Source organism: Nyctereutes procyonoides, unplaced genomic scaffold, assembly GCF_905146905.1.
Source record: "Nyctereutes procyonoides isolate TBG_1078 unplaced genomic scaffold, NYPRO_anot_genome, whole genome shotgun sequence".
Lineage (NCBI taxonomy): Eukaryota > Metazoa > Chordata > Mammalia > Carnivora > Canidae > Nyctereutes > Nyctereutes procyonoides.
The window spans coordinates 13,607,585-13,620,684 of NW_026575130.1; the positions used below are offsets into that span (position 1 = coordinate 13,607,585).

The 13,100-nt window shown below is 33.7% G+C and overlaps 1 protein-coding gene across 1 annotated transcript in view; it reads left to right on the forward strand.

The window, feature by feature from the left end:
- The window catches only part of TACR3 (tachykinin receptor 3), a 74,121-nt gene that overhangs the window by 20,467 nt on the left and 40,554 nt on the right, over positions 1 to 13,100 (forward strand). The window contains exons 2-3 of the mRNA XM_055342511.1: positions 8,126 to 8,314; positions 10,419 to 10,569. Of these exons, the coding sequence (XP_055198486.1) occupies positions 8,126 to 8,314; positions 10,419 to 10,569 (340 nt within the window). The remainder of the gene's footprint in view (positions 1 to 8,125; positions 8,315 to 10,418; positions 10,570 to 13,100) is intronic.

Here is a 13,100-nt window from a genome sequence, read left to right on the forward strand (position 1 = left end):
AATTGAGATTTGGAAGGGACAATAGAACAGATTTGGTGATGTCAGAAGTTGAACTGATAAGGTTTATGATTGTGCAAAGAAAATGAGAAAAATAAAGAGGTTCAGAGTAACTCATATGCACATATGAATGATATTTATAATGATTCATACTCAAAAAAGTATTCATTTTCCAAAAGTGAAAAGCCTATTAATGAAGCATGAACATATTTTCATATGTGAGTTAATATTCATGCTTTTCTCTGAAGTCATTGACACTGTAAAAGAGTAGATATAACATTGTTTCTCTCCATTCTCATAATACTCTTAATGTTGCCCATTAGTTAAGAAAAATGTCTGCCAAAACTATTGACTTATAGTACCAATTATAATATGTAACTTTACTTAACCACATGCATATAAAAGCCATATAAAAAGGGAAGCCAAATAATTTAAGGCAACACTGATAGAGAGGAAGTGAATTTTGGCTCAATACCATTTAATATACGAGTCATACATGTCGTACTCTGAAAATTATACAAAGTAATAAGTTATTTCACCCAATTGTCCCAACAATCTTCTTCCTGTTATAATTCTCTGATAAGGGACTGAAATTATAATTAATTTTCAGACAAACTCTCTCTGATTAAAATTAGAATCTCAAAGTTGCGTGGGAGACTACTTTTACATATTTCAACAATTTGCCTTACATTTATAATCCTTTAATTCATTAAGTAAACGGTGATTCATTCTATTTCTGATTCCTGAGTGCCTTAACAAAGGAGAGAAAGAAGAAAAAAGACTTATTACCACTGGAGACAATCTATTGTCCCCTAGAGACTTGTGATTCATCTTTGTCCAGGAAGTGTAGTTTGAGTTTTACCTCCTATCGTGATCTCAAACTGCTCTATCTACTCTATAGCTCTTCATACATTTGACTAAAGCTAGCAAGTGTCCTGAGTCATCTCTGCTAAAGAAATTTCAGTACCTTTGTTCATTGATTATAATTTTACATGTCTATTGCTCCCGCCTGGGAATTTCTTTAGCTCTTATTCTAACTCCTCCACTTTGGGGCAGCCTTTTGAATTCTCTTTTTATCTAAAAACTCTTTTCCTTATAAAACAAAACTGGATGCATATCTGTTTGTATTGCCCCAAAAAGAGGCTTTGTGTATGCATTTTAGGAAGCATGTTATAGTATAAATAGAATATTATGTATAGTTATACACAATTAGGTATATAGTGTTTTGTATTATCTCTATGAAACACTGAATACTAAAAATATTTACAGGTCAATTTCAACTTCAAATACATTTAAATGAAGGGCTTGCTTCCAGGAAAATAATCTGCCAAGAGTTCAAAAGTATTTTCAAGGGGAATTAGTTTCTTAATATCTGATTGATAACATAAAGGTGACTGTGAAAGCAGCACTTTCGAAGTGATGTATAGAAGTGGTTATGTATGTTCCCATTAACTTTTAAAATTTATTTATTTATTCATGATAGAGAGACAGAGAGAGAGAGAGAGAGAGAGAGAGGCAGAGACACAGACAAAGGGCGAAGCAGGCTCCATGCAGGGAGCCTGATGTGGGACTCAATTCCGGGACACCAGGATCACACCCAGGGCCAAAGGCAGGTGCTAAACCGCTGAGCCACCCAGGGATCCTTTCCATTAATCTTCTAAGACAATATAGAGATGACACAAGATGTTAGTTAGCTAGACTCTGAAAAAATGATTAGTATCTCATGAATGAAATAATCTATTATCTTCTGATTTTTGAATTATATCATCAGAGATAGTATAAATAACATAAAATAATCTTTTATTTTATAAGTGAGTTTTATATTGTCAATACAGAAAGCCACTTCTAGGGATCCCTAGGTGGCTCAGTGGTTGAGTGTCTGCCTTCTCCCAGGGTGTGATCCTGGAGTCCCAGGATGGAGTCCCACACTGGGTTTCCTGCAGGGAGCCTGCTTCTCCCCCTGCCTATGTCTCTGCCTTTCCCTCTCTGTGTCTCTCATGAATAAATAAATAAAATCTTTAAAAAAAAAAAAAAGAAAACCACTTCTAAATTCATATTTGAAATTTTGACAAGAAATTGTTTTATGTCATACTTAATGAGGTAGCTTTTTGTTATAACTCATTTTATAATTACTATAAATAGAATTTAAAGATTAAATGATTTACATATAAAGCTCTTAGAAGAGTGTCTGGTAGAGGTGTTGGCAATTATTGCTTTTATTGTCAAAAAAGAAAATCTAAATATATATTGAATATATAATATCCTTGAAGTCATGAGTAATAAATACCTCCATCTCCAGCTTCATTGGACACCTCTGCTTTCCCCTCCTATGTGCTATAGCGAAGCTGGCTTTTTTATTTCCTCAGATACCTCATGGTTTCTCCAACCTCAGGACTTGTTATTCTGCTTTCTCTTCCAATCCCACCTTCATTCTAATTAACTCCTATTTATCATTCTAAATTGATGTTGCTTCCTCAGGAAAGCCATGACTACTAATATATCTCTACCATCATTTCAACCTAGGTCAAATTACCTGTTGTATGCTTTATAATTACTAGTACATGTCTTTATAGCATCCTGGTGTACACAATGGAGACAATTTTATTTTGCAGACTTCCCAAAGGATTAAACTAGACTGACTAGTCTATTGACAGTACAGGGAACTGGGCTAAACTTCTCAAAGCATTGTAAATGACAGGGTCACCCATGGTACATGTAGAGTTTTTTTTTTAATTGCATAATATAAAGTGAGTATAACAAAGAAGAAAAGTCAGGTTTAGAATCATAGGATGAAGACTAGTGGTATATTCTCTCCTCCCCTAAACTCCTAAAATTTTGAAATCTGAAATTCTTTATATAATTGGATTTGTTGTGGAAATCATATGACAGTACAATTTCACTCCAGGTTCACAATGGGTGAGATAAATGTTTTTGACATGGTTTCAAGAACAGAAGCAGAGGGTACCAAGTAGGTCAGATTGGATATCACTTAGAAATCATGGGGGAGGATGCTGAACGTGTGCAGGCCATTACAATAAAGCTCCAAGGAAAGTTTAACTAAATATCTTTGAGTCAATGTTTCCCAAGCAACATTTAGGTAATTTCTGAAGTATTTTGTGACTATTTGAATAATGTATTTCTTCTATGTAAGACTCTTAACTCCACAAGAGTAGGAACTATATCTATTTCACTTACCAATATGGCCAGAAAATGTAATACAATCTTGGAAAAAAGCATTCAAGAAATAATTGAAAACAAATAGTTGATACTAGATTAATAAATGAATAGACAAACCTAGTTGTCAAATTTAAATTGGATGTGTATACATTGAAAGTCAAGTACTTTTTCTATTCAGAAACTTTATTTTTTAAATACAGTCTCCCTCAAATGCCTGTTTATAAATTTTACTCATACAAAACAAAAACTTGAGTAAACAAGTGATTTGTTTCTTGCTTGATAATATTTTGAAGTTCCTATTATATGTGTACATATATTTGAATATATGTATATATGTTTGTTTTAATAAATACTTGTTCCCTTCAAAATTCACTAAGACAATATTTATAATAAATTAATTGGCTCACTCTTGCTTCTTTAAAACACTTATGAAAAAGCACAAAATAAAATTTGTCTACAAAATGCAATTTCATAAAAGATTATATTTCTCTCTAGTGATTTTTCAAAGCAGAAAATGCCTTAGCACCAAAGGCCTGAAGTTGAAATTTTATGGGTCATGAACAGCTGTTATAACTAATTATTTTACACAGACAATAGCCAGACAGCATATTATATTTGGGCTTTAGAGACTAAAACATTGTCTACCGTGGCCAGAAGCAAATTGGAAAACAGCAAAATCCATGTCTTTTCAGGGAAATATTTTTTGCATTGTTAATATAATCAAGTACTCATCTGCAGAGTTTACTCTGTATTCATACTAAAGCTTTAAAATGCAAAGAGGCTCATAAAGATCCAGAAACAGAGCTTAATAAAAATGTTCACAAAAGGAAGAATTATGCCAGATAGCAAGAACAATTGCAAAATGGAAAAGGCTTACTTATTGAAAAAATTATGTCAAAATATTCTATTTTAGACATCAAAGGACCAGAAAAGACCCTTAAATTATATCAGAAACATATAAGTGGTAAAGGAATGTGAATCTTATAGTAGAATGAAAAGGGAAATTGATAAAAGATGGCATTAAAAATATGAGCTTTCAATGGATGCTTCTGAGAATTTCAGACTAATAGATAATGAAAAAGTGATTTTAAACTTGTTTAGGTGATTATGCTAATTGGAAGAGTGAAGAATCCAGTCTTAGCTATTACATACAAAATGACCATACCAAGGAAACTAATGTATTTACGAATCTGTTTAGTGAGAAAAGAATGGTAGTGAGAAGCCCAGCCTGGGAACAGCTAACCTTTGATCACATCAAAGGTATACATTTCTTTAAATACATTTCTTTAAAGGAGAAATAAAGTACTGACAATCATTTGAATGATACTGTATCTCAGATTGGATCATTTCTTCTCAGGGTCCCAAGGATATTCATATGGATGAGCCTTAAAGATCCAGGGTTTTTTTCATGCCTACTTTTGGGCAAATTATTATGGAGACAGTCACAGAATAGGAAATGTTGATGCCACAATGAATCCCTAATTACCAATTTCAAATTGGTCTTGTCAGCAGTGCCTGGAACTCTACCTACTTCTTAGGCCAACTGGCTCTCCCTTTATACAGTGTTTCAGCATTTCTTATTTTCCTCAAACCGTTAACAGAATCCAACCTTCCAGTAACACCCTACTCCAGGCAGCAATCTTCTTATCCAAACCAAAACAATAGCCAGGTTACTTCTTCCCCTGCTTCCATTTTTTCCCTCCTTCAGTTCCTTTTCTGTACTAAAATCTGATTATTCTCCTCTGACTAATCATCTTGATTACTTGCCATAGGACAAAAAAACAATCTGCTCTGCAACTCCATCTTAAACCACTTCCCCTTTCACTTTCCATGTTCCTATTACAGTAGTGTTTACTCAAGTGCCCAATGCTTCCCCCATCCTTACCCATTGCTTTGGTTTCCTGGGGCTGTTGTAACAAAGTACCACAACCTGAGTGACTTAAAAACAACAGAACCTCACTGTCTTAACAGTCTGGAAGCTAGAAGTCTGAAATCAGGGTTTGGCAGGGGCCACGCTCCCTCAGAAACCTGTAAGGAAATCCATCCTTGCCTCCTCCTAGCTTTTTGTGGTTTGTAGGTAGTCTTTGGCATTGCTTGGCTTTTAGGTGCATCATTCAATTCTCTATCTTCATATAGCCTTCTCCATGTTTCCCTCTGTTCCCAAATTTCTCCTTTAAATCAGTCATATTGGATTAGGACCCACCCTAATAACCTCATTTTGACTCAGCTGCCTTTATAAAAAGTTGATTTCCAACTAAGACACATTCTGTGTCTCTTTAAAAAAGACACAACGTATCTTTTTTAGAGAGACACAACTCAACCAATAAAAACCCATTAACACAGGATTTTTTCACATATCTTTTGTTCTTCCAGAAATCTTCCTGGTAATTCCTTTTCTTCTGCTGCCTTGCATAGTCACCTTTCCAAATTTCATCTCAGAATTTTCTTAGGGAAGACTGAGTCACATTCCAAATATGTTTTTCTCAGTAAATGCATTCACATGTCTATATATTTCTTGCCTTTGTAACACTTGTCATATTTGTAATTTTATGTTTATTTTACATTATTTGGTTAGTCTAGACTATGAGCTCTGTGAAGGTCATTTCTCCTCAGTGTTGTATCACTATAGTGTCTGGAATATCACAGTAGGTATTCAACAAATGTTTGGTTGAATGAATAATGGATCAGACCAGAAATGACAAAAATGTCAAATTGAAGTTCCTAAATTTCTATTTTCACTAAAGTGTTAGTTAATGAGAACATAAACTGTTTGTTTTCATATAATTCATATGAAACAATACCTGTCAGGAAATAATTTCTGTAATATAGAGTAATTTACCAAAAAAATCAATAAGCAACTTGCACCTTATTTTGAATTATATGTGCTAGAGTAACTGTGTAGGACTCTAACTCTGCTCATGTCACTCAAATTCTCTTTTTTAGTTTCAAAAAATAAACTGTTTAAACATCGATATTGCATTCATACACTTCTGAGGCAAGCAAAAAATTATGTTAGAGTTGAAGAATATTCAGTTCAGTACAACAAAATTTATTGAGAAGTGTTGTGCTTGGCTCTAGAAATGCCCATTAAGCAACAAGTCAATATAATGAGAGAAATGCTGTGGTGAATCATAATCAGCAGCAGTGTAAACAGAAGTGCCCAACTACAATTATTGCCTTTCTGTGCTTGACTTTTGTCTTTAATATTGAACATGAACACTTTTGGATTCTGAGGCATAATGTGGTTCTTTGGATGGCATCTACCATATATATTTTTCTTTCTCTTTCACAATTCCTTACATGAACAGTCATATTCAAAGCCATAGTCTGTAAATATATGGACTTTGAAGACTGGCAGGACTGGTTTAGAATTCTAGCTTTTACCATCTGAGGTCATTTTGAACAATTTACTTAATGTCTTTAAGCTTCAGTTTTCTATCAAATAGAGATAATAACAAAAAAAAACAAATAGAGATAATATTATTCGGTTGATTATATTGTTCTGGATATTAAATATATATAATGTATATAATAAATTGCCTGCTCATTGTTAGCAATCAGTACATGCTGCTAGTTCTCGCCAACATAAGCACAAGAGGTACATTTTAAACAATTTTCAGTTTCAAATATATGCATTTTATTTTCATTGTGTGGTTCACTTTATTTTCTGAAACTATGGTACTGTTTTTATGATTTTTTTCATACCTAACATTCACTTTTATCTATTAGCTGTCATACATAATAATGAGGATGTTTCCTTTAAGTAAATCTCAACTAAAGTTAATATTATTAGTGGTATATAGATAAGTTCCAATATATCTATTAAAGGTCCAATTCTGTCTAATATTCATAAAGCAAAGAGCAATAAGCAAATTAATAAATTATCCTTACCTTGAAATATTTATTCTTAAGATTAAAATGTTTTGTGTTTGAGTAACACTCATTCTTTGATTAAATTGTTGCCTTTGAAATTTTGCATAAATCAAAATACATTTGAGAAACACAAAATGGTCAACAGTAAAATATTTAATGTTTTATTGATAGAAATGCAGAAATACAATTGATTTTATGTATAATTTGTAATTAATTTTCTGCTCTATTAGCCAGAGTTTGGTAATTAAGTATGTTATTCAATTTAAAACTGTAAATTGATTCACTATTTTACCAAGTGAATAAACTTGACTTTTGTTAGCATATTCAGAGAGTTTCCAATTTCCCAAAAAGTTGCACTCAAAAAATCATATATGTGTTTTTCAGAGTCTCAAATATATTTTCCTATAACTATTATGTTATACATAGTTACATAGACACTATGAATATTTTCATGATAAACCATGACTTCAATTTAGAGGTAACAGCAAGACATAGCATCAGTCAAGCTTGACTTATTCATTATTATTTGAGTCCTGAACTAGTCTCTTGAAGGTTTTAAGTGAAGTTGATGATATACTTTACAGGGGGCTCCTCATCTTTGTCAATCATAGCCATATTAGTTCTCTAGAATTTTCTTCTGAACGGTTAAACATATAGAAGAAAAATGGTAGTTTTGAGGTGTAGAACTCATTTTTAAACACTGACTACACACTTTTCCAATTCCATTCAGCAGACATTTATGAATTCTAATAATGTGCCAGGCACAGCACCAAATAATCGATACCTTTCACTTACATTATTTCTATTGATCTTGACTTTCCCCCTACAAGGCGGATGTTCTTGTTTCTATTTTTAAAATAATGAAGTTGAGGTTTAAAAATATTAAATAAGTGACAAAAGATGATTTGAACCTCAGTCTGCCTGATTCCTAAGACTCTGCCATGATTATCATTCTATGCTGCCTCTATGAGCAAAATCCTCATTAACTTGCTTACCAGAGAGATAACTCCCTTGAAACTCCATCTTTCACTTTGCTAGCAAGAGAGACAACAAAATGGTTTTGTTTGTTTTTATATAGGTATATGGCCATTATTGATCCCTTGAAGCCCAGACTGTCTGCCACAGCAACCAAGATCATCATTGGAAGTATTTGGATTCTAGCATTCCTTCTTGCCTTCCCTCAGTGTCTTTACTCCAAAATTAAAGTCATGCCAGGCCGTACCCTTTGCTATGTGCAATGGCCAGAAGGTCCCAAACAACATTTCACGTAAGTTAATTCTCTATTATGGCTGTTAATTCAATTTAATGAACAGTTGAGGGACTACAGATTGGGAGCAACAATTAAGCAAATAAGATAAACATTTCTGTGAAGGGTTCACACATTACTTGGGGAAAGAGACACATTAAAATAGCATAAGGCATGGGGCACCTGGCTGGCTCAGTCAGTAGAGCAACTGTTTGAATTTTTTAAAATATTTATATTTGTTTAGGACAGAGAGAGGGGGAGAGAGAGCAGGGGGAGTGGCAGAGGGAGATGGAGAGGGAGACAGAGAGAGAGAGAGAGAGAGAAAGAAAGAGAGTATCCCAAGCAGACATCACGCTGACCGCAGAACCCAACATGGGGATCGATCCCAAGACCCTGAGATCATGACTTGAGCCAAAGCCAAGAGTCAGCAGCTTTTTTTAAAAAAAATTTTTTATTGGAATTCAATTTGCCAACATATAGCCTAACACCCAGTGCTCATCCCGCCAAGTGCCCCCCTCAGTGCCATCACTCAGTCTCCCCAAGAGTCAGCAGCTTAACTGACTGAGCCACCTGAGCACCCGTTTGCATTTTTTACTGCAATTATTTAAATCTTAATCCAATAAAATCTTATGTAGTGTCCTACTTTTCCCTTTCACAATAACAAATGATACAAATATAATGGTTACCTTTTAAAGCAGCTGTTTTAACAAACTGGTCTATACCCAATGTCCAGATTTTTTAAATTTAAGTTTTTATTTTAATTCCAGTTGGTTAACATGCAGTGTAATATTAGTTTCAGGTGTACAATATGTGATTCAACACTTCTATATACCACCTGGTGCTCATCATAAGTGCCCTCCTTAATCCCCATCACCTATTTCACCCCTCCCCCCCCACCTCCCCTCTGGGAAGTATCAGTTTGTTCCCTGTAGCTAACAGTCTGTTTCTTAATTTGTTTCTCTCTTTTTTCTTTCGCCCATTTGTTTTGTTTCTTAAATTCCACATAGGAGTGGAATCACATGGTATTTTTCTTTCTCTGATTGCCCAGAGTCCAGATTTTTAAAGAAAAATATTAGGGAGTATTTATCGAAGGAAAAGCAGGCAGTGGTCATTACACTGAGTGCTGTTATTCTATCTGATATTAATAAATCTTAACTGTATAAGAAAACAAAAGTAATCATGGTAACAAAATGAAATTACTTGTTGACAGAATTGCTTCCCATTACTGTAATTCAATACCTAATAAGCTACCAGGAAATGGGAAGGCTAGGAGGTAAAAGATTCCCTTTACAAAGAAACAGATATTGAGAAGCCTAGTGTACCAAATTCTTTAATTACTTTAAAGCCTTCCTTAGACAGTAGAAGCTACACAAAACTTTATACAAATTCTAATTGCATGGTTGTATTATCAGTTGCCTTCCTATTCCTCCCCAACTGCATCCTTATAATTTTGACTGAAAGCTATGAAGTCCTAGAATTTAGTTTGTTAATCCTGACACTGGTGTGACTAAACATCTGGATGTTATTTACCAAATCAACAATGCAACTGAATGTGTCATGACATTGAAAAAAAATGTGTGTAATGTCCTTACCTGATTTTTAAAATTACAGTCATATAGCTTAGAGATCCAAAGTGCCTTAGAATAGCTATTACATTTTTTATCTGGATAAAAACACAATTTATTTCAAATATGGCTGGTGTTGCAGGGATACATAGAATAATTTTATGTGTGAAAAAATATCTGTAATTTGATTCATTTATTCTGTTTGACATCTTTCTCTCTGATAATAAATTTAATTAGGTTAATTCAGTAATCTCCAAGCAGAGAAATGGCATTCATCTTGAACCTCCAGGCAAGGAGAGTATGGATAGTTTAAATTAGCAATGCATGGCAGCTATAGTTTTTGTATATGAATCAAAGATTGACAAAAATCAACTGGTAGCCATGACTGTAGCAGACAATAACACCATATCTTGATGGATTTGTGACATGATGACTTAGAGAAAATGTGGAAATAATCTTTGGAATTGTCAATTATTATTTAAAAGGAGATGATTTCAAAGTTCACATATTGCATCTCAATATGCTCTTTGGCATGTGTTTTTTTTTATTATTTCTTGCAGTTACCATATTATTGTCATTATACTGGTATACTGCTTCCCATTGCTCATCATGGGCGTCACATACACCATTGTTGGAATTACTCTTTGGGGAGGAGAGATCCCAGGAGATACCTGTGACAAGTATCATGAGCAGCTAAAGGCTAAAAGAAAGGTACTGTTCCATATAATTTTACATAACATTTGTGCAAGTGGCCCATCAGAGAGGGCAAAAACTTAACTATGGCATTTTAATATGATTTAATGCTTTACTCCTATTTTTGTGTTGTTTTCTTTCTTTCTATCAATATTTTAGTTTCTTTCTGTCTTCTATAAGCATTGTCTATGTACAATATTAGTCTGGAATATTCACTTTCTTAAAACCAGACTTTTATTAGGTTTTGCAGAATACTCTCAATTAGTCCACCTGAAACTTCTGAAATTTCACTTTAAGTCCCAGTGATTATACTTCTGTCTGTAGCTATCTTTGTCCTTTATTGAACAGAATGCCTCTGATGTCCTCTAATCTTCCAACAGCTTCTTTTATCCCAGAATCTCTCCTAGCCTGTGTTATAATTTCCTAATATCCATCTACCTATCTCTCTCCTTCCACCCACACCTCGCCTCCTCCCCCATCCCCATCTGGTTTCTTTCTTTTTTTTTTTTTTTTTTTTAGATTTTATTTATTTATCCATGAGAGACACAGAGAGAGAGGCAGAGACATAGACAAAGGGAGAAGCAGGCTCCATGCAGGGAGCCCAATGTGGAACTCGATCCCGGGACTCCAGGATCACGCCCTGAGCCAAAGGCAGACGCTCAGCCGCTGAGCCACCCATGCATTCCCCACCCCCATCTGGTTTCTACCCAGTCATCATATGTGTCGGATTAAGAGATAAGAGCTGCACTAATACTCTTCTATGACTTATTGGGTGGCAAGGAAAAGCTTATTTTTTAACAATTTACATTAAACAAAAAGCCTCTAAAATTATTATATTGACATTTTACTAGAACTACTTTTTCATTAGGATTTTTTTCTATCATCATGTGACTCAGTAAGTGAGATTTTTAAAAAAAAAATTTGTGGAGTTAAAAAGAATCCTAGAGTTATCTATTCCATCTTCACTCTCCAGTTCAAATCAGAGAGGTTTTCCCAGAGATAAAAGTCATACTGGCTATGCCAATTATTATTTATTCCATTTATGATTCATTTATCTATGTAGAACTACTACCTACTACATGGACACTTCCCTTAAAAAACACTCAACAATTTAAATACCACTTACCTACAAACACTCACTTAACAAAGATCAATCATGTTATAAAATCTAATGTAGCAAATTGATTCCATTTTAGTACTGTTATGTTTTTCCTCTGTTATTGATAAATAATGGAAGATAAGACTTCAGTTCAGTCCACATTTTGTCATAGTCTCTAGTATTTGAAAACAAAAAGTAAGCATGAACTTTTACACACTAATTTAGTCATTTCAGCTTATAATATGGATAACTGGATTTATTTCTCTTTCAAAGAAACTTACCTTAAGAATGAAGTGCACAAACAATCGAACTATGCCTTTAGCACCAAAAACAAACAAAAAAAATCGCCTAAAACTAGCAGAATGCCAATAACACATCTTAAATTAACATTTCTCTTTATACTTTGTAGTGTCAGTCCTCATTTTCCAACATCTTGCTCATATTGCAGGATGCTTTTGGGGGTAATATTTTTATAGCTATATTTTAGGTGTCATCACATTAAATAACTGATAGGTATTTCAGAATAATGTCTGTTTCTGTACTACCCACTTAGTTTCCCATCTTTTACTTCTTTCTTTTGGGTTAGGCATCTTTTTTTTTTTTTTTAACATTTTTTCCTTGCTAGCTCCTAAAGAACTTAAAATAAGCCAAGTAATTGTTAATGAAGTTCTCTTTTTCTCATATTCATATACTATTGTCTAGCAAGACATGAAGTGAGTATTCCTGTTTTATTTTTGACAAGGCAAATCTCAAGTATAAATAACAATTCAAACTGAGAGAGTCACTCTTCTAGAACATTTCAGAAAGGTAAGACACTTAAAAGTTCCAGTCCTTATTTCTGTCATATTGTGTTCTGGGCTAAAATAAGCCAAAACGACATCCATGCCATTGACTTCTCATAATAAATCACCTTGCCCTTGGATTTCTTTCTCAGACATGTATTGGAATGATTATCAGTATCTCAGGAGTAACACTCATTTTGTCTAAAAAGTTAAATTTCAAAATAGAGCTAGGTTTTCTCTTAATTTCTTTATTTGTATCTAAAATTAAAATAATGTCTTATATGGTCTGGAATTCAATTATTTATTTAGTAATCGTATTTTTATATATTTTAGTATGACAAATTAAGTCAAAGATGTAAATCCTACCCTGCATGAGCACTTTAATTATATGCTTGCTATCTTCTAGAGAATTATCTTTGATAATACAGATTGAACTTCAGAGATTAAATGAGAGGGTATCAGTTATGACAGTACAAATTCATCATGACTATGGGGAAAAACAACTCCACTATGGGGAAAAAGCACTCTGAGCCAGCCTCCTAGTAATAAAAGAGTAGTGGAGCTGCCTAAATACATGAACAAGTTAAATGAAAGCTTAAGAAATTTAGGCAAACACTGAGGTCTTTGAAACCATTGAGAAGCCTTGCTTCCATCTCTCTTTTTCCCAC